The sequence below is a fragment of the Choloepus didactylus genome, chromosome 10 (assembly GCF_015220235.1).
Source record: "Choloepus didactylus isolate mChoDid1 chromosome 10, mChoDid1.pri, whole genome shotgun sequence".
Classification (NCBI taxonomy): Eukaryota; Metazoa; Chordata; class Mammalia; order Pilosa; family Megalonychidae; genus Choloepus; species Choloepus didactylus.
Window position 1 is genome coordinate 101,009,910 of NC_051316.1, and position 22,633 is coordinate 101,032,542.

At 52.0% G+C, this 22,633-nt stretch overlaps 1 protein-coding gene across 10 annotated transcripts in view; it reads right to left on the reverse strand.

Moving 5' to 3' along the window:
- LOC119545566 (DAB2 interacting protein) overlaps positions 1–22,633 on the reverse strand; it is a 185,855-nt gene that overhangs the window by 64,850 nt on the left and 98,372 nt on the right. For all 10 annotated transcript variants that reach the window (XM_037851184.1, XM_037851181.1, XM_037851192.1 and 7 more), the window contains one exon: positions 14,930–15,072. In XM_037851184.1, the coding sequence (XP_037707112.1) occupies positions 14,930–15,072 (143 nt within the window). The remainder of the gene's footprint in view (positions 1–14,929; positions 15,073–22,633) is intronic.

The following is a 22,633-nucleotide window of genomic DNA, read 5'->3' on the forward strand; positions in this document are numbered from 1 at the left end:
TCTGATTTAAACCTCGCAACCCCAGCAGTAGGCACCAGTATCCTGCACATTTAAAAGATGAAGAGACAGAGGTTCAGAGATTGGTGACTTTTCCCAGATCACACAGGAAGTTAGGGACTCAGATCCAGTCCTAGGCCACTGTGTCAGCAGAGCAGAATTCTGTTCATCAGGGCGCTCTCTGTGAGAACAAAGTGGATGTGCCACTTGGGGGCAATGTGGTCCCTTTCATGGTGTGACCCAAGGAGACAAAACAGTCGGCCTAAGCCCCGAAGTCACCCCTCAGTCTCAGTGCAGTCTCCAAGCCTAGCTGTGGTAAACAAATTCACCCCAGGCTGCCTGTGGCTTGGTCAGTGACTCTCTAAAAGGCCTGGAGAAAAACAAGGCAGTTGAACCCAGCTGCCCTCCTCCTCTACCCACTACCCGCCCAAGACAAGTTCCTACCCAGCTCTGTGGGGCACCACAAACATCCCCACCTGATAGAAAGAGGGCAGGAGAAGGAAAAGGGTGAGAGGGTCAGGAATGGTTTGATAAGTCAGACAGCTGGCAATTTTATGCCCATATTTGGATACAGTTCCAAAGCTAGGCCCCACAGCTGGAAGACTATTCAACAGGGTTTTAGCCTACCCCACCCCCGTACCCCCACTCAGGCCCAGCAAATTGGGAAGGGGGTCTGTAAGAGCAACAGGCCCCAAGGCTCCAAGAACCAACCCCACCCAACATAATGACATTAATCCAGAAGTCAACCGGTTTCTTGGTGGTCAAGAGGAAAAGTGCTTAATGGGTACAGAGTTTCTGTTTAGAGTGATAGAAAAGTTCTGGTAATGGACGGTGGTGATGGTAGCACAACACTATGAATGTAATTAACACTACTTAATTGTATACTTGAAAGTGGTTAAAATGGGAAACGTTGTATATATGTTACCACAATAATTTTTTTTTTTTTAAGGGGTTGAAAGTCCAGCTGGCAGATCTGGGTTTAAATACAGACTCCATCACTATCTATGTGCCTTCGAGATAATTACCCTCTCTGAGCCTCTGTTTCCTTATCCGTAAAATGGGACAATTCCTGCTCTGCCACCTCCCTAGCTGGTATGAAGATCAAACGATAAATGAGAAAGAACCATGTGAACATTGGTTATGGAAGTTCACAAAAGGGAAAGTTTCCAAGAGTTGGCACTGTCCAGCAATGGCATGGACTGCCCCAGTTGGTAAAGAGGTCCCCATCACTGAAGATGTCCAAACATACCCTGGCTAGTCAGTGTGGATGGGATTCAGAGCATCTTGTATTTCCTCCGGTAGACACAGATGCACATGAGCATATTAAAGCCTCCAAGGAGTCACACATTAAAGAAACCTACTTACATAGGCTCACTGATGCTTCCCTGATCTGTTGCATTACGAATCCTCTCCTCCCAAGCCCCTATTAACATCCACAAGGTCATAGTACTCTGGGGAACCCAGTTTGGGAAACACTCCTATCGGCAGTTTGGGCAATGACTGGGGGGAGATGCACAAAAGGGCAAGGCCTCTCAAGCATACTCTTAGCTTGGAGAGACCGTAGGACTTTCCCGATGTCAACTACATGTAAAGGGCAGGTCCACCCTTCAATCTCCCTTTCTAGCATGACAAGGAGGAAAAACCATATATATGCTCTAAAAGCAAATTCATTTCAACAAAACACCCTAAGAAGAGACTTAGAAATATCAAACAGGAGTCACTCCCAGGCTACCTCTGACCTTACCAGGACCAGAAACCAGGAGGGACTGAAGTCTAAGAAGGAAGAGCCACAAGCAGAAATACCTCGCTTTCTCCCTTGCTCTTGTCTGAAAACTCACCCTCACTGCTCTTATCCTTCGGCTAAGCACTGCCCCTTCCAGACTATGAGAGAAGGGATAAGTCCCCACAACAGTTTATCATACTTCAGAGAAAAGTTTGGTGTGCCATAGAAAGCAGGGAGAATATAAAATCCAAAATCATCTGTATGCTGGAGACTTCATTTGTGGGCATGCACTACCCCGCCACACACACCTATTATGATGCTACAGGAGCCACGTGGACACACCAGCCCTCCTTCCTCTGCCCAGTGCCCTCTGCCCTCTCTGAGGGGCTCCATGCCAGGAAAGGCTGAGGAGTCCAGGAACCAGCGGCTCTCTGAAAGAGCTCCGGCAAACCCATCCTTGGTGAACCCATCCATAATGGTGCAGACTTTGCTCCCAGCAAGGAGAGAGCTTTATTAATTATTCAGGGGACAGTGCTATTATGCAAATCAGTGGGCAGCTTCTGCCCAACTGCTGCCTTCTGCAGAGGGAGTCCGGTGGGGGATGGGGAGACCCAGAACCCAAGCTGCCAGGGAGACAGTTGGCCTGCGAAAGGGGAAATAACCCCCCACACCCTGGGCCCAGGCCAGCCCAGGTCAAATCAGCATCCCACTGAAGATTCTAACCAGAGTCAGGCCCCATCCTTGACACAGGAGAGCAGGTATGTGCTTTGAGGAATGAGTCTGAGGACCTGGGGGGCCTTTATCCAAAAAATCATACCCACCCACCCCCAACTGTTGCTGGGCTGGCAATGCCATCGTGTAAAGTTTACTCCTGTAGGTCCTAAAGGCATGGAGTACTGCCCAAGTCCCTCTTAAAACAACAAGTTTCCAAGGAGGAGTAACACCTCAAACTAGTGGTTTACCAACTGTTGTTCTACAGATGCTAACAGCTGCTCCCCGGAAAAACAACACACACACATACACAAACAGGAAATCTCGGATTAAACAGAGCAAAACTGGTTTCTTTACTGTAGTACCTCTCAGGGCCTTTAATGTCCTGGATCACAGAGTGACTCCTCTAGAGTAAAGATGCAAAATTTATCTGAGCACACAACCCCTTTGGGGTAAAACAGCTGGTTTCATCTCCAGAAACCTCTGGAACTGAATTTGGGAAACGACGGACAGAGTACACACCAAGTTCCTGCCAGCTCTATCATCTCTTGACTCTGAAATTCCTTGGAATCAGTTTTCATCATCCTCAAAAACAACCAACATCACAAATGTGTACTTCACAAACCAAGGGCAACTTGACAAGACCACCCAGGAAAGGTTGGATGGGGGGGCCTTGGCAGAACACCTGGCCCGTGACATTGCAATTGCCCCATACCAACCCCCAGGACCCTGCCCCAGGATGATGTGGAACTCCAATCTCCAGTTCAGAGAGCACTGTCACCCGGGCAGTGTCACCCTCAATGACCCACCTTAGAGAGGCTGCTGCAACAGTGCACTGGATAAATGGAGGTCTCAGGGCCAGACTCACCCATTTTCCCGTAGATCCAGAACAAAAGCTGGTCTGGGGAGTCCCTGCCAACTGCAGACACTTTCTGTTTTTCCCTTGACAAAGGTGGTAGGCAATAATAAAAGTCACCCTCTGCATGCTGACCTTGGGGGTGGGGAAAGGGGTGTGGAGAGTCAACTAGCCTACCCAAGACCCTGGAGTTCTTTCCTGCTCTTTTGTACCTGCCCCACCTCACCCAGCTTCATAAGTCATTAGATCCAAATGCAGCCATCAGCCTTACCAAGAGAAAAAGAGATATGGAAGCCTAGAACTCTAGGGGAACCTGCAGAGGAAGACACTTGATAATAACTGACAAACTGCAAATGGGAGGGGTCAGTCGCTGAGCTGACCGTACCCGCACATCCTGGGGGCCCCACCCACTGAGAGAAGGCTGGAAGGCCCCCCTCCACTGCCATCCCCACCATGTGAGGACTTTGCACCCACAACAGCCTCCTGCAGAGCTCCTGGTGACCTTGGGACAGCAAAAGTGCCATAAACAATACTCACTCTCCCATGTGCCACTAGCTGTTGCCATGCTCTCATGGGGAAACACCCTGGAAAGTCCTGAATGCAAATCCCGTCTCTGCCACTCACTAGCAACCGATTCAGGGCAAGAGACTTCCCCTTTCGGAGCCTCAATTTCCTCACCTACAGAACAGGGAGAAGGACAGAACTGCGTGGGGGGTAAGAGCACAGACTTGGGAGCCAGACCACTGGGGTTCGAATCCTAGCTCTCCCATTTCCATCTGCACAACTCAAGTTTCCTCTTCTATAAACCAGGGATAACAGTACATACCACATGAGGCTGTAATGAGGGTGAAATGAGTTATCTCAGCAAAGTGCTTAGAACAGAGCCTGGCCCATAAGATGTGCCCAAGAGACGCTAGCTATTCCACTCTCTGGATTCAAAGAGACCTAGATTCTACCTCCATAGTGATTGTTGTCCTGGTAGGTGATTTTACCTCCCTGAGGACCAGTGTTCTCACCCGTAAAACAAAGGTAGTAAAGAGGATAGGAGGTGATATATACATAATGTACATCTGACACACAGATGCTTCAGAGGTGGTAGGCGGTTTATTTAAGTGATTATTGACAAAATACGGAATATGCAAAACTGGCAGAGACCATGTAAAGCAGGGTTGCTGGCAAGGACTTTTATAAATAAAGCCAGGCAACTGGGTCCAAATCCCAGCTCTGCCACTTACTAGCTGTAGGACTTGGGCAAGTTGCTCCATCTCTTTGAGCCTCAACTTTATTCTCTCTAAAATAGGGACAGTAATACCACCTACCCTTCACAGTGTTGTCATAAGGATAAACGAGAAAATGAATGAAAAAGTACCAGGTGGAACCTGGCCCACAGGAGGGGCCACTCAAGGCAGCAGGCAGTGCTATGATCACAGCACCCAGCGAAGCTTGCCACAAAGAGGGCAAAGATGAAAGGTACCTTGATCCCACCCCTGCTACAATGGCTCCATTCTGGAACAGCTCCAGGAGCTCTGTGACCTGACTGAGGTAAGCCAAAGCCCAGCAGAGACCCTCAGCTAGCCTGCCTTCCTCCCTGGAATCCTGGGCCCTCAGATATTTTGTGGTTTTGTTTTTGCTTTATTGAGAAGGGGAAACTCAGGCCCGAGCAAAGCAGTTAGTGGACCTGGGCCACCAGCTCTGGGTGACTGACTCAGGCAAACCTGCTATTAACCTCCAGCACCTGGCAGGGCATGGGATGGGGGCTTTGGAGTAAGGCGGTCAAGGGTTCAGATTCCAGCTCCACCACTCACAGGCCCAGATTCCTCTGGCCTTTCCCACACTCTCCTCCTCCCCACAACCCCTACCAGGCCATGGCAACCTTGGTTAGGAGTGCAGCCTGCTCAGTCTGGCCTGGCCTCTCCAGGTGGCCTCTGGATGGACAGCCCCTCTCAACCCTGAGCCAAGACACTCCACGATATGCTGAAGGACCCCACTACCAGGTGGGGCCAAGTGCACCTGGTCCAGCCCTGATACGCTGGCCAGTTGTGTTCTGTGGGTTTTGATTCTGGGGGACCTGGGTTTGAATCACATTACTGCTACTCACTTGATCCTTGGTAAGTGACTACACCTCATGGAACTTCAGTCCCCCAACCTGTAACTGGGGTATCAGCAAAAGGAGAGGGCCTTGGTGGCACAGGGGGTTCAAACACTGGCCCTGGAGTTAGGAGACAAGTTCCAATTCCAGTTCTGCCCCTCAACTGTTATGCAAGTGAAGGTGAAACTCTTTGCCTCTTAGCCTCACAGAACCCATCTGTAAAATGCAGATCATAATCTTAAGTACCCTAACTGCTTTACACACCCTTGGTAGACCCAGGGCAAGAGCCTTTAACAGCAAAAGCCCTGCACAAGCACAAGGGGTGGCTACTGATACTCTTCCCAGGAGAGGGAGGGTTATATTTCAAAAGGCATCACAATCTTAAAACAAAGAGTATGACAGGCTGATGGTGGGATTTGGGGCATCAACCAGGGAATGGAAAATAATCTGGGCAAGGGGATTCCCCCAGTGTGTGACTTTGGGCAAGTCACTTTCCCTCTTGAAGCCTCGGTTTCTGTATCTATGAAATGGGAAAGAAAAGCCCTCTTGCTATGAGGAATCAATAAGAACAGAGCATGGAAAGTGCCAAGGAAAGAGACTTTGTGCTAGGAGCACAATTCCTACTCTCCTGCAAAAGAAACACACCTGGGCAATGGTTCTCAAACTTTAGGGAATCAGGATTATCTCACCCAGAAAGTTTAATTCAAAAGGTCTAGGGTGGGGCTCAGGAATCTGCATTTTACCAAATGCTCCAGGTGACCACCTTCCAACAGGTTCCTCCTGCGAAGGAACAGTGGACAGTGGGGTTCTACTCAAAGTCAATCCTGGGACTGAGTTTCTTGGGGAAATCTGGGAAAGCTGGAATGAGAAAAAGTAGGAAGGAAGGAGAAGAAAAAGTAGAGGGGGTGGGACTGTGAACAATCAATTAATCAATCTCCTCCCTAGCCGGGAACAGTAATTGTTCTGAGGCTCACACATCCTTCACATGCTAACAATCTGCAGCTGCAATACAACGCTTTGATTACGAATGTCAAAAAGACAGAGCATGAAATTAACTTCCCCTTAGTCAGTGGGCACAGGGAGATGCTACACTAATTCACTGCCCTCCGTACGAAAACTCCCCATGACAATGTCGCATCAAATTAGGGCCCGCGCTACCCGGGTGTCATCTATATCTCTGCCCAGTGTGCTCTTTTACAATCAGGCGGGGTCTGCAAACAAGGGCCCTTCTTGGGCAAGGTCAGGGTGACAGGCAGGAAGTGGTGGCCAGAGCCAGCAGGGACAGGGGCCAAGAGGGCCCTGAGACTCCCCACCCTGCCCCCCAGGGGTGGCCCAGGGAAAACGGAGGTGGGGAAACGACTGACCACTGTACCAGGGAGTAACCCCCACCCCCAATCCCAAGCATCTGATGCAGGTAAGTGTGCAAACCCACCTCTCTGGGCAATTCCTGCACTCGAGCCACACCTGAGAGATGAGAAAACTGAGACTCAGAGAGCTGCTGCGGCTTTCCAGAGGCAGATCACACTGAGTCCTGTCCCTCCTAGGCCTGAGCTGTCTCCACAGTGGAAGCAGCAGTGGCAGGATGGTCAGGCTGCTTTTGGGGGAACCTCTAAGGAGGAGGGCCTGGAGGCCACCCTCTGCTCTGCCCCTTAGAAAACCTGAGCACATTGACTCAGCAAACACCGAGCACCTCCTCTGCCGACAGCTCTTCATACAGAGCGCTCTGTCAGAGCTCCTGACCAGCCCTCCACCAGGCACTGCCATCACTGTTTTACAGCGTCCTCAGCTCAGAGCCAGGGGGTGTCAGGGGTTGAAGCTGGGAGCATGCAGGCCTCCTGAGCAGGAAAAGGTGGGGGCAGAAGGGGTGGCCCTAACCTTGGCATGCCCCCAGAATTGGGCTGACCCTCCACAGCCTTGAGCAGGGGTCCTGTTCCCTCCTCCCTCCCCTGAGTCCTCAACCCACCATTAGCCTGGCAGAGAGGAATGTCTGGTATGCAACTGGTGGCTTCCACAAGGACTTGCCTTCCAAATGCCAAGGAAGTCCTTGCACGCACACACCTATGTGGCACATGGTAGAGCATGTATACACAGAATGGGTAGCCAAGGCTGTGCACTCCCAGGTATGTGTGAGCGCATTGGGTATCCACGTGCTCACATCCACACATGCCCACAGAAGACAAGGAAGCCCTCTAGCCAAGCCACCTTCCTAGTACACCCCAGCTAGGAGGGGGAACTGCCATATCATTTCCATCATCATAATCTTGTCTGGGCTTTATAGCTTATCCTTTGAAGTAAGTGAAGAGGCACACTCGCTTTCACTTAACGGAGGCAGAAGGAAACCGGAGAGGAACTGAGACTTGCCCAGGCCAAACGGAGAAGAAATGGCAAGGCCTGACCTGGCTTGGTGCTCACAGTTTTCCATGTCACTCTCTCTTCTTCTAAGAGGAAAGAAGGGGGACACAAGGCAAGGTGCCACTTTCCACCTGGGCCACGTGTGACTCCACTCTTGGCACTGAGTCTCAGAGAGCTTCAGTGGCTTTCCAGAGGCAGACCACACTGAGTTCCTGTCCCACCCTCCTGGGCCCACACTTTTTGCCCTCTATCCTGGCACAGCAGTCATGGTGTGGGGAGAATGGTGGGGATTTGGCCCTGGAGAAGGCTGCCTCAGCCCTGGGAGATCCTGTGCAGGCAACATCCCCTGGTCCCTGGAGGGGTAGGAAGAAGTTAGGTTCAGGGCAATGGCCAATCACTGTCCCTCCCTTGGCCCCAGCCCTGGGCATGTCACCTGACTGCTCTGAGGCCTCTGAAGGTGGGGGTAGGGAGGGGACAGTACAGCCTGTCCTCTCTCCTGGCTTGTTCTCCACACCTACTTACTGCCCTCAAAAAAGCACATGTGCGCACACTTACAAAAACACACCCCACACCAGGAAATGCTGCCCAGGCCCCTTCTCACAGGTGGAAGGATAGACAGCCTGCCAGAAGACTACAAGCCCCTGCATTTTGTGCAGGGTACTTTCTACCCACCCACAGCTGATCAGCACAGGGAGTAGGGAAGGCAGCTCAGAGCAGGAGGGGGTGGGCTCAGTGTGCCCTGCCCCCTGGGAAGAATTCACCAAGTCGGCTGGGGGAGCTGCTTGTTTTTCCTTCTTGCCTTTTTGGTCTCCCTATGATCTCCTACAGCTCTCTTCTGTGGCCTTCTAAAATAGCCATTAATTAGAGTCTGATAATTAACTTTCTGGCTCTAGTAATATTTTGCAAAGGAATTCCATTATAGAATCGATTTGCATATCCTCAGACATGGAGCTTGGAAACAGGCAGGGCTACTTAGGATGGATGCCTGAGTTCCCATGGCACCCCTCAGGCCTGGCATCCTGGGCCTGGGCCCTGCCTGGCATCTGAATGGGGGAGCAAAGCCAGAGGACTGCTGTCCTTGCCCAGGTATCTGCAGAGCCCTGAGGAAGTGCTCTCCAAAAAGGTGGGCACCTAATTCACAAAACTGGCCAGCTCGGTGTCCACACACCCAGACAGAAACTGCACACACGCACACAAGTGTATACATGAGTATGCTCAAAGACAGAACACGTTATATACATAGACACAACAGGACATACATAAGCACACACATACACACACACTGGTAGATGTGTACACACAAGAAAACAGATATCATCAACATTATCATTATGGTAGTCAATACCTACTGAGCATTAATTAGATTGAACCATATACAACTGCCAATAGTCAACCATTTTTTGACCTTCAAAAATGGCCACTTCAAAGTGTCCAGCCTGATACAAAATGCCAGGTACTGTTACAGATGCTTTACATATATTAACTCATTTAAAATACACAGCCATGCACAAGGACATTTACATGTAACATACACACATCTTTATGAGGACAAGTGCACATATACAAGATATATAAAAACGTGTACACAGACACATACATGCCTACAGACAGTTGTACAAAGAAAGGCTTCTCCAGCCTTTAAAACGCCAGCCTGGGCTGATCACATTCTCACTAGTTAATTTCCGTCGTTCCTAAAAATATTGCCCAGCTCACATCTTTGGAAGGTACACGAGGGAGCTGCAGATCTAAATGGAGGGCGATAAAAATGAGAAAGCAAAAAATAAATTGGCTCTTCTATACACCCAGGTCATGTTCTGTGGCTTTCCCCTCCCTTCCTGGAAATGAGGCTCAGAATCATGTGCTTGTGTGCATGCCTTGGTCAGCCTGGCCCCCACAGGTGCTACAGGTGGGCTGCACCCTGAGCATTTCTGGGTTCCTGGGTCCTGGGCTTGGCTCTTCCCGTGTTGGTCCCACCCCCATGCCTCAGTTTCCCTGGATCTAACAGCCCCTTCACTGCCTACCTACCCTGCAGGGTAGAAGACCTCTCAAAGTGCTGTGTAAATGCAAGGCCTCCTAATGATAATTATCGGATTAAGAATCAAATCTGATTCCCATACGGAGATGAGAGGAAGGGAGGGGAAAGAAGGGAAGGAGAGAGCAGGGCAAGCCTTCCTTGCAGGTAATTAATGGATTCCCTGCTGTAACTCTTGGAAGGCAGACACCCCTTTAATAAAGATCCACCTACACGGAGCTTCTCAAAGCTCAGAAAGGCCACACAGGGCAACCAAGAATCCTGCAAAGGGCTTGCCAGAGTATGGTCAGAAAGCAAAGGAATAAACAAGTCACAAAAGAAGAAACACAGGGAAATAATGTTTAATCACTAAAAAGCAAATAAGTGCAAATGACAAACAAATGCCAGCTTTCTGCCTATCCAAATGACAAAGATTTTTTAAAACCAGTGTTCTTAAGGGTGTAAGGAAACAGGTAAGTACTTTCAATAGCACTGGGGGGGGGGGGGGGGAGTGTAAATTATTACAGGCTTTCCATGGGGAACATTTTTCTCAAAAACCTCAACCTTTTCATATTCTTTTACTTGGTAATTCCATTTGTAAGACTTTATCCTAAGGAAATAATCAGAGATGTAGACAAAGATAGATATTCAAGAATTTAAAGTGCCACCATCATTTTTAATAGAGAAAAACTAGAATAACCTAAATGCCTAAATGATCTTAAAAAATAATACGATCCAAGCCTAAGATGCAACAATGACCTTTTAAAACACATAGGAGAGGTTTGCCTTACAAGTGTAGACAGGAGCAAAGGTTACTATCTTGGTTATTTCTTGTAGTCACGGCAATAACGACCCTCTTTACAGCTCTATTCACTTTAGGAGGCACAGCAACAACTCTCATCATTCTTGAACTTCAGAATAACACTGCATGATTGCCTGCTTTTATGCCCACACCGCAGATGAGAAAACTGAGTGTTACCAAGATGAAGTGACTCACCCCTACCATTACTACCACTTATTGGACACCTATGACATGCTAGTATAGTCTCTCTCACACATTATTTAATAAAGTTTAAGAAATGTTTAATATATGTGCAAGACCCTGTGTTAACTGCTAAGAAAATTTAAAGACACTTCAAATACATGCAGAAAGTATTAACATTTATGTTTCCAACATTATTATTATCGTGCCCATTATGCAGATGTGCAAATTAAGGCTGAGAAAGGTCAAGTGACTTGCCACAGGAATGCCTGGCTCAAGATCCAAAAATCACATACTTCCTATCACTCCCGGAGATGTCTAAACTGCACCATCATCCCAACGTCACCACACTTGACAGACCAGCCCCGTGGGAAGGCGGAGAAAGACCAGGCCCTCCCTGTCTATAGTATGGGAGGGACAGAAGGTGAGAAAAGCCAGGCCTGGGCGCCCACCCCTTCCTGCATCTACTATCAACAACCAAGGCAGAGAGACAGACCTCACCTTCCAATACCCCTGCTCCTCATCAACTTCCCCTCACCTTTCCAGGGATTCCCTTCCTGGTCCTACAATGCCTAGAATCCCATCACTAGTAACTTTTAGGTGTGGGAACGCCAGGCACACACATAGTCCCGGGAAGGAGTAATCAATCTCTAATGCCACACAAACCGGCCTTGCGTACCTGCACCTGGGTTGCCCACATTTATGAGCTAAACTCTGTATCAGGCTGACTGGGAAGAATGGGAAAGGGGGTTCAGCCACCCAGGGTAACTGTGGACGGGTACCGGTAGAGAACCAGAGAGAGCACACTCCAAGCATTTTGGGAGGGCCAAAGTCACGCAGAAACAGTATCAAGGGAGAAAAGGGATGAGGGAAGCATAATATTGCCAGCTGACCCTCCTTGCTACTCAGGAACATTAATAAATGAGTGACTTAGAAATTATCTTCTGGGAAGGCAGAGCCACCACATCCTATTTCACTTTTGCTAACATTAAACAGCCTTGTAAATGAAGCACCAACATTTCCAGCCTGCAAAACAAAAATGCATTTGCTAGTGCACCTTTCACCTGGAAAGTGTTCCAAGCAGCATCCAGTTCTGCCATTGAAGAGAAATGATTATCTGCCCTTGATGCTTATTTCCAAAGACCCCAAAGAAGAAATGACTGTGTGAGGGGCCCAAGCATTGTGGAGACCAGCCGGGCAGTTGCTCCAGGCCTTGGGAACCTCTATTCTCAAGGGAATTACTCTAAAAATGTTCAAGCCTGTCTTGTAGCCCTCGGCTGGCAGTGCCCAGTCATGCCCACCAAACCCTGGCTGGCCTGGCTCCAGATTCACAGCCAGAAGTCAGCCCTCTCCCCTAAACAGCCAGGCTCATTGACCCCACACCTGGAAAGAGAGAAAGATCCCAGCACAGAACCAACTGGTTTCCAACCTCCAGATAAGATAATTTCATTGCAAAAAACAACCTCTCCAACACAGCAGTTTTCAGAGCACACAAACAGCATGCAACAAAGCCTCTTCAGCAGCCATAAAGCAGACAAATTCATCCAAAGTCAGAACCCAAGTGCCCACCCCAAAGGAACCAGGGTTCCCACCAGTCACCTTAGAAGCCTTCACCGCCCCCCCCCCCCCCCTTTTCATTGAACACCTCCATTCCCATCGCTGTCCCCATCCACTCACTGAGGCTGATGTCTATGCACTTACCCCCTCACCAGCCTGGGGACTGGCAGCCCAGTGGTGGTCCCATGGAGCCAAGATTTAACCCCCAACTTACTGCTAAGCTAAGCTAAAAGTCGCCCGTTTTGTCCTCTCAGCCTTCCGACAGCACAACCACACCACCTCCAAGGAGGGGAAGACACCTCTCCAGTCAGGTTTACCTTGAGCTGGGGGGTTGGGGGAAGGAGGGGTTTGGAGGGCACTCACCATAATTGGCTTTACTCACTCACTCCAAACAAGATGACTCCAGACACTGCCCCCAAGAAATATCTGCTCATCCATCCCAGCAGCAGCCGATGAATCTTATTTCTAAGCAAAGCAGCAAATCAGGAGACCCCAGTCCTAGCAAAGCCTATTTCAGCTCCACGGCTGGGTAGAGGGATTTCAAGCCCAGTCTCCCTGCCTGTCCATGGGAAATCTGGGCTCCCTTTCCGTGCAACAGAAGCCACCAAGCCACATTTTGTTTATGGAAAATTAATAAGACAATTCCACACCGCTGCCAGTGACATTCTGCTCCAACTGCTACAGTTTACCAGTTTCCAAAAACAGGTTTGTAGTTTCACTCGCAATCACCCACTCTGTTCCCCTTCAGCATGGTGAGGCTGACCTGAGGCAGGCTGGGATGGGACCTGCACAGGGTCATCTTGGCCATGCCTGGATCTCTGGCCAGGTTGCCAGCTGAGTGCTGCCAGCTTCTCAGTGCAGGCTTCCCGCTGGAGAGAGGTAAACATGACATGCACGCGGCCCGCGCCCGGTAGGGCAGACACACTCAGAAGCCAGACTGCCTGCTGTCTCTCCGGCAACCCAGACAACCACCACATGCACACAAAACAGGGTACGTACACAAGCCCCCGCATGCGGGTACACAGGGTCCTGACCCCTGCCAAGGAAAGTGCAGAGAAGGGCATGTTCCTGGGGGAGAGAGCCGAAGGCCCCAGCAGAGGGAGGAAGGCAGCAGACCAGGGTGGCCTGCCGCCCAGACAATAACAAAGATGGGAAGCAAGATTTTCAAAGACGCAGTGGCTGCACCCAGTGCTGAGCTCTGGCCTGGCTGCATCTTCCTGCCAGGGCACGCCTGATCCCTTGGGACACCGCGGCCATCTGAGCAGGACTAGGGGTCCTGCCTTGGACTGAGCATGGCAGCTGGGGTAGGAAGCCAGATGCAGGCAGTGGTGGGGATGCACTGGAGAAAGCGGCTCCAGGCTGATGGAAATGAAAGCTCCAGCAATTCTACTTGCAGGTGGGGTGGGGTAACTCGCAGGCAAGATGCTAGGAGTCAGTTTAAACAGTCACTCAACCTTAGGCAGGAGTTGGGCTATAACTTGCACTCCTCTGCTGGCTAGAACCAAAGGGGAAGGGAGAGATATTTTCTTTCTATCCATGCCTCTCCTACAGGGAGAGCCAGCTCGCTGATCTTACACACGGACACAGCCTTATGAAGGCAGATGCCTGGGGTCTGAGATGTTGGGGCTGAATGCTGAAAAGAATCCTTAGTCCCTGCCCATTCTTTAACCTCCACCAGCTGGGCAGGGACATGTTCTAACTGGCACCAGAATCCTTCACTGTTTGTGGCCAAGTGGAAAGGTGCTTGTGGCTGGCACAGCTCAGGGAGGAGGGACTGGGCCCGGAGAGGCTATGTCCGCCCAGTGCCCCCGCACGGACAGGATGGCTTGCCCTTGCGCGCTCAAACCTGCTCAACTGCCGGTGACCATGATTCCTGGCAGGCTGAGCCATATCCTCCTTCCTCTCCTCCTCTGCTCCACAAGCCACCTCCCCCTGGAATTTCCACACCTGCTCCGGGCTTGCCCAGGAGAAGGAAACGGAGCAAGAGACAAGCCTGGGAATGGAGAGGAGAGGGAGGCAAGCAGCTGCCCAGGATGGAGAGGGGAAGGTCCTTCTGCCAGGGCATCAGGCCAATGCCCCCAAGCTCAGGGCCTGGGCACTGTCCGTCCTGCTCATCCCAGCCCCCAGAGGAGCATGCGCCCTACTTAGAGCAGATGTGCCCCCTAAGTGGCCCAGCCCCCTGCTCCTCCCCTCCAGATGTTCACCCTTTTCCTCACCGCGGGCGCTTCCCGGTCTCAGCAAAACTCAGCTGAAAATGCCTTTTGTATTAGCTGCCCAGGGGCTCCCGAAGGCAGGGGGATGGGTCCTAGGGGTGGAGGCACCACTTCCGTCCCCAGCTCTGGGCACTACACGACCCGGGAAACAATATGCCCACCTCAACAAGACAAGGCAGGACTTCTCGGTGAGGGCACTTCCCGCCCGGCCTCGCCCCCAGCCGCGGGCAGCCCCTCCTCAAGCTGGGGACAGAGAGAGAAGGATCCTCCCTTCGTTCCCCTCAGTCCGCGGTGGCCCCACAAGTTCCCTGAGGCCGCGTAAGGTACCTTCCCCCCTTTTAACGCGCCCCACTCCGGGCTCTCGCTTTGTCCCCGCGCCCTCCGGGGGCGCATCCCGGGGCGGCGGCGCGGGGAGGCCGGACGGGGCGGCGGGCTCACCTCTCATTGTCCGCGGCGGCGGCAGTGGCGGCGGCGGCGCTCCGGAACCCCGGCAGGATGTGGCGGAAGCTGTGGTTGCGGTCCAGCTTGGGCTGGCTCTTGGTGCGCTTGATGGAGCCCTTGAGGCGGCGGCTGAGGAAGCCCTGCGCGCGGGGCGACAAGAGGGGGACGGGGAGGCGGGGTTAGCGCCGCGCCGGCGGGCCCGGGACCCGCGCGGAACCCGCGCCCTCACTCGGGCGGCCGCGGGCTCGGGCTCGGGCTCGGCCCCAGCGGCTCGCGGCCCGCCCGCCGACCGAGCGCCGACGGCCCGGCCCGCGCAGCGCGGCCCAGCCCACCCCGCGCAGCCGGCCCGCCCGGCCCCGCCCGCCACGTCGCCCCCGCCGCCTAAGCCGCTGTTGCCAAGGCGACGCCGAGCCGAGCGGCGCCGAGCGCGACCGAGGCCGCCCGAGCCCCCCGGGCTCAAGGACCGGGCAGGGGTGGGAGAGTGGGGACAGGGGGCGGAACCGGGGAGGGGCGAGGACCCCCGGGGGTCTGGGCCGCCGGCTGCCCCCTCACTCCGGCGGCCTCGCAGCTAGTGCTCCGGAACGAGGTCACTCACACCCCCCACCCACCTTGAGGAATCCACGCCCCCCAGCCGGTCCGGATTGTCTCTCGCCCCCACCCGCGAGGTCGGTGTTCTCGGCCCCAGTTGTAGAGATGGGGGAAACTAAGGGGTCCCGGCGCCTGGCTGGTACCCTGGCCACCTGGACCGGCCCCCTGGGCGCCTTTCCTTCCGCAGGCGGCGGTCGCTGGCCGTCAGGATGGAGCCACGAGCCCGGAACCTCCAGCAGGGGCAACCACCTTGGGGCAGGATTTCCAGCGCCCAGCTCAGGGAGGGCCCAAGGGGCGTGAAGGGTTTGCTGAGTATCCCTATGGCATGCTCAAGAGGGAGGCTGGACCTTCTCTGGAATGGCTGATACCTGCCCCATCAAACCCCATGGTGAGTGGGGGGCCAGAGCTGCTCCTCCCACTTCCTGGGAGGGGTATAGGATGCCAGAGGCTTAGGCAAACCTCAGTTGGGGCACCTCTCTCAGGCCATCTATCCATCTACCACTCTGCCCTGTACTCTGAGGACAGACCTTAATTGCCTCCCGCACCCCCACTATTTAAAAAGCTCTTGGTCTCATGGAAGAGATAGGATGGGCAAAGGTACTCAATACCTGCAGGTTAAACCAATGCTTCTTTTACAGGTGACAGGGTAGATTTGGGGGCTCAAGGAGCTGCAGTCTGGACCTTGCTGGGCTTGGAACCTATAGGCAGCTTGAGGGAGAGAAAAACTGGCAGGGGTGGGGGGGCTCCTTGAGGGAGGAGGAGTTGTCTGAGAGGGGTTCTGGAGTTATCACCCACCCCAGGCTCAATTCCTCGACAGAAGCAAATGGGACATTAGCTTATTTTGAAGTTCATGTTGTACGTGACCTGAACACCACATTTCATCCACCACATAAAAAACGCTGGGCCTGGTGGCCCCCTCTGTGTGCAGGGTGGGGTGGGGGGTATCCTTTACTGTGGACAATGCCCTGTGGCGGGTCCGTCCATCTCTATGATTCCAGCACCCTAGAAAGGAATCTGGCTTTGCCATGTTATCTCATGTCATCTGCACAAACAGAAAAGTACAGAGAAACATAACCCTTTCTGCAAAGAAGAAACATTGTTCAGATACATAAAATGACTTGCCCAAGGACACACAGTTTACAAGCCAGCATTTTCCTTAGGAAACCCCCCCCCCCCCCCCGCCGCTTCTGCCCACTCTCTTCAAGTTTCCCTTTTCCTCTCTTTTCTCCCCCTACTTCTTCCTCAATCCACTATACCCAAAGGAGACCTTTTTCTGTGTCCACCTATCAAAATTCTGCATGTCCTTCATGGCCTATCTGAAATGCCACCTCATCCAGGCCTTTCTAAGCAATGGGGTCCAAATGCCTCTCACCTCTGCAGCCAGTACCACCTCTCTAAGTAATCAGCTGCAGCTCAGCAAATAGCTCTTAGATGTTAGGGGTTGCATGAGGGACCCTCCTCCAGAGGGGTGGTCCATAGACAAGACAATGCCCAGAGCAAGGGACCATAAAGGTGGCAGACACCCAGCTCTACTGCCCAGGCAGGGACCTGTGCCTCTATAAGCTCTGGGCTCTCCCAACCTTGGCCTCTTGCCAGGGATGGGGTTGGCGGGGAGGGAGTTGCACCTGGTTAACTTGGATGGGCTCTTCCCTCACAGGTGTCGATGTCAAGCAAGTTCCCCCAATGGGCTTATACTTTTTCTTGGATTTTATTTTCTACACTGATGAAAATTTCACAGTTTTACACTGTTGGGGTACAAAGAACCATGAAGCAGGCTTCATAATTTATGTAGCTGATTATATACTAGCCCGGTGTGACGTGAGATATGGCTTTTCTCTTGCCCCTTCACAAGCAGCTCCTGGGACTGGACTCCTGGAGTCAGTTGCAGCCCTGAACTCAGGAAGGGGTACTGGTCTTCAAGTCCAAAAATCTTGTTCTAGACCCAAGTCAACCTTTAACTAAGGAACAGTGGGAGTCATGTCCCTTCTTTCACTAAAGTAGGGTTCTGGATGTCCACCTTCTGGGGCTGCCATCGGCCCAGAGGCAAGCATACCAGGGCTCAAATCTGGCTCCAAAGACCCCCAGCTGGCGGATGATAGGCAAGACCCCTCAGCTCCGTGAAATGGGTGGGGGTGCAGTGAGGATTAAATAGACTGAAGCAGATAAAACTCTCTGCATGGCACAAGGTAAGCACTCAACAAAAACCAGAAGCAGTTCTCACATCTGCTCACCACATAATACAGGATTGTTAAAAACATTCAGCTTGTAAAAACATTTGTTGAGTCCAGCTCATCTGAGAACCATGGTTTCTATGTCTAACTCCCACGGTTTCACTCCCTTTCCCTCCCACGGACTCTGCACCCCTCTCATGGCACCTCCAGAGCTTGGCTTCATCCATCCTTCTCCAGGAGGCCATCCCCACTTTATGAGCCTGCCCTGCTGACTACACCTCTTGGGCCAGCTTAAGTTCTTGCGCCACTTTGGTTCAAATCTTAATTCAGAGAAGCTGTAGGAAAATTACTGGGCTTCTCTGAGCCTCAAGTGTCCCTACCAGTAAAATGGGCTAATTTATAGGGTTGTGGGAAGGATTAAATGAGATATCACCAGTAAAACAGTAAATACTAAGCAATGACATTCAGATATTATCACTATCATTACTATTATACTATTGTTACTATATCACTATTGTAACAATAGCATCACTATTATTATTCCTGATGTTGGCTCCAGTGCAATGGCCCCTTTCTGCCCTACATTGGTTACGTGACCACCTCGGGTCGGGTAGGACTCTGGGAATCCTGAGGAGCCTGGAGGCCACCTGGCAGAGTGGACAGGGCTTATATCATGACTAGTTAATGAATGAACATGCTCACAAAATGATCCTGGAGCCATAGAATGTCATCTAGTTTGGTGGTTTTGAATGCTTTTAAGCCACGACTATTTCCAAAAAAGCCTCAGCAATTCCCGATGTACAAAGCATGCAGGGGTGGGCAGGGCTGCTCTGGGGGAAGCCTTGCTGTCATTCACAGGGCCAGGGAACAATGTCTACAGCTCGGCAGGCAGCCTGCACAGTCCACGGGGACTGAGCCTGCTCTCTCCCCAGATTGGGCACTCTGTCCCTATGAACAGGGTCCTGTTCCCATGTGCCTGTCAGGCAGCTGAGCCACTGTACTTAGGTCTGCTAAGGCCTGGGGGGCGTTTACACAAGGCTGCTGCCTGGTGCCACGTCTCTGCCCCTTCTCCAGGATGTCCTCAGAGATTTTCTCAAAGGCCTTTTCAGAATTCCAGACATGTCATTTCTTCGTTCACCCATTTGAGTGAATTTCAAGTGATGATGATGATGATGATGATAAATTGCCAGTTATCGAGTGCTTGCTCTGCCAAGTCGCTCTGTGTCTGCAGCAACTCAGCAAATACCTCCCAGGCCCTAGGAGTGGGTGCTACCAGTTCACGGTCTTTCATCAGGAATCCTTGGTAGGACATGTGCTTCAGAATTCAGCACGCTTTAGGTTTTCAGATGGGAAATGGAGGCTCAGAGAAGTTAAGCCATTCACTGAATGTGGCAGAGATGTTACATGGTAGAGCTAGGATTGTAACCAGGAGAGTTCTGGCCCCTGGGGTGGGCAGGGTGCCTCTTCCCAAAATGCACATCAAAGGCCACAACAGGAACTGAGAGCTCCTCCTGTACCCCCCACACTCAACCCCAGACACTATGCTGGACCCTAGTGACCAAGGGCCAGACTTGGGAGGAAAGGCAGGGCTGTCACACGGGGCCCACAAGTGGACCTGGAGGCAGCACCTAGAGGACAATGAGTTTGCATTCTAGCACTGCCACCCACCCAGGGGCTGCATGACCATGGACAAGTCATGATGGTCTCTGAGACTCTTGTCTCTCGACTGAGCATGAATCCCTGGGCGCCATGCCTAGCACACAGTAGGTGCTCAATCAAGAGTGAGTTCCTTCTCCCAACCCCATCATCTCTATGGTCCTGCATCCTCGATCCAGGCCTTCCTTTGTCACTTTCTCCCCTTGTAACAAAGCGGCCCTGTGTCATCACAGATGGGTGGACAGGACAGATGTGCTTTCAATTCCTGCTGAACCCTTGGCTGCCCACCCTGGGACCCCAAGATGGTGCTCAGGATGGAGGCAGAACCCCGTGACCCCTCCTTCAGCTCAGGCCCAGTTGCTCCTCCCATGGCCATACCCAACCAGAGATCCTTCAAGGAGGAAGGCTGTTTTGACAGGCGTGTCTCTCAATATTTTTCTTTCTGGGATTTTGCTCAAATGCCAAAGGCACATCTAAATAAACAGGAAAGGGAGAGAAAGATCCCATCCAGATATTACCCCCTCACTCAGCCCCAGGAGAGGAGATCTGCTGCGCTCAGGCAGACCCAGTGCCATAGCAGGTTAGGAAGGGCACCTCACCCCACCTTGGCACAGGTTCCAGAAGGGGCTGAGGAGGGAGACCCCACTCCCAGGGTCCCAGGTTGTGAGCTGGGAGGGCCCCAAAGAGCAGCCAGTTTAACCCCTACATTGTATGGACAAGGAACCCAAGGCCCCGAGGGCAGCAGGACGTGCCCAGAGTCACCGAGCAGGTAGTGGCAGAACCAAGAGAGAATGAGCTCTCCTGTCTCCTTGCCTTGTGCTCTTTGCAGCTCCAGCATCCCACGCTTCAGGAACCTCCCAGGCACCCCACATTTCCTCTCCAGGCCTCAGTTTTCCCATCTGTTAATATAAGGGGTTGGTTTGGGTGATCACCAAGCTCCTTTCCAGCACTGATATTTGATGATTCTATGAAGCCAGAGTGGCTGCCGGGATCAGGCTGCCTGGGATCTCCCAGGCCTGGCACCAACAGCACCAGGGAATTCTCCGGATTTGCTTGAGCCCTTCAAATGCGAGACTCTCCCGCCCTCCTTTCCTGTTCCTGAGGGCTCCACCCTCAGCAAGCTGTCAGGCTTCCCTGATGGGTATGCACTGTCAAAGAGGGTCCCACTGGGGGAATGACTCACTAATGGTGGGATGACAGATGCTGAGACAGGTGAAAGAGGTGAGGCATTTAGGCTAGGATTATGTTGGTGCCTTCCTGGAAGCCACCCACTCACAGGCCACCCTATGCCCACAGAACCCTCCCCAACCCCCTGCCCATGTTCCCTTGTACCATAAGACCCTCCACACCCCACCTTGCGCAGGCTACTTGGATCTCATACAAAGAGAACCAATCCATGGGCCACAACAGCCTTCAAGGAAGCCCTGGAAGGGGCTTCTCTGACACTCAAAGGCCATTCTTGCATTAAAATATTTCCAGGATGCCACACCTAAACACGCAGGGTCAGAAACACAAGTTCAAGGACATGCACATATACAAATGCACACATGGAGGATAGGCCCACAAAAAAGGCATCTGTGAGCACATCAGACTCCCCATCACCACCACATAGACAAATACACACACATAAACACATATGCACACTGGCCAATACACACATGAACAGACACGTGCAATCATGAAATACACAAATGAACATACAAAAACACTGAAACAAGCACAGAAATATACACACAACCTCAGGCATCATCAGGCTAATACATTGAATTATACTTACACACAGGCCAACACACCTAAACTCACCAGCCCACATGGGTTTATATGCACAACCGTTCTCGCAGGAAGGGGCAGTGATCCAGTAAGCACAAAATGCTGGGAGCCCAGATCTCAGGTCCCAGGGTTGGAAACAGCTCTATGCTGCTCCTGCCCTAATGCCCCCTTACTCTGCACACAGGCCTCCCTTCGTGGCAGTCTCCAAGGACGGCCCTTTTGCTTCTCTCGCCTCCTGAAAGCGTGTCTTCACAGCTCCCTGAATGTGTGGCTTCTCAATTCTCGCAGCCTGACAACTTGTTCTGCCAAGCCACACCCCTATCTGGAGCTGGAAGCTCCTGCCCCAAACATTTCTCCTTTTGCTCGTCACTACCCCTGAATAGCCACCATTTGACCTCTTTAGGTCCCAAGGTTACCTACCAATCTCTAGGAATCTCTAGGTAAAATGCAAATATCATTTATCCCTCTCCCTGAAAGTTCCACCAACAAATGAACATGGGACCTGAGGCCAGAACTTAACCATCCTGGCCTGTTTCCTCTTCTGTAAAATGGGACAATATTAGCCACCTCATAAGTTGATGGGATGATTCAAGGAGATCTTGCATGTAAAGAACTTTGGCACATTCCGGCACTCAATAAATGTTAGCTGCTGTCATTACCATCATTAGGTCAGCTTTGTCATCATTTCTACTGCTCCTCCTTTGACCACCATGGGCCAGCCCCAGCCATTAGCCAGAAGGGGACAGAGGGCAGGTGTTTACAGAAGTGATCCTGAGGAATCAGTCCCCTTCCACAGCATATATGATGGGGAAGGGGGCTGGGCAACAGCTCACTCAGGATGTGCTCCTGAGCCTCCCTGTGAGTGTACCAGGCTCTGAGCTGGGCCTCAGGAGGGGCAGGTGTTCTGCCCTTTAGGGTCTCACAGTCCAGCTGGGGAGGGAGCCCTCGCCCTGCCCAGATACCCACGGGAGCCTCCTCGCTGTTCTTGCTGCCCCTCTCCATTATTCATCCTCTAGGAGCATCCAGGAGGACCGGAAGAAAAGCAGATCAGACTCTGCCACTGACCAGCAATTCAGGGCTCTGGAGATGAAGGCCAAACTCCTCGGTAGTATCCTAAGGCCCAATGTGGTCTGCCCTCTGGGCTCCAGCCCTCCCTGCTCCATCAGGACTTTCAGCCTCGTCAGGGTCCTCCTGCCACAGGGCATTGCACAGGTTACTCTGGACGGGTTATTCTAGAATAGCCTGGGCTCCCTCTGCCCAGCGGTCCCTGCACACCCTTCAGTTTCTCCCCGGATGCCCCTGGACTAGGTCAGGTCTCCTGGCAGACTTATCACAGTTGTCATTATATGCGTATTTGTTGAATGCCTCCCTCCCCCACTGGACTGTGAAGCCTCCAGAGCAGGGACTACCAGACACCTGACAGGTATTCCATAAATATTTCCTGAATGAATTAAAAAATATTAATGATGCAAAAAGAAAAAAGAGAAACTACTTATAACATGGGGTCTTGCCATAC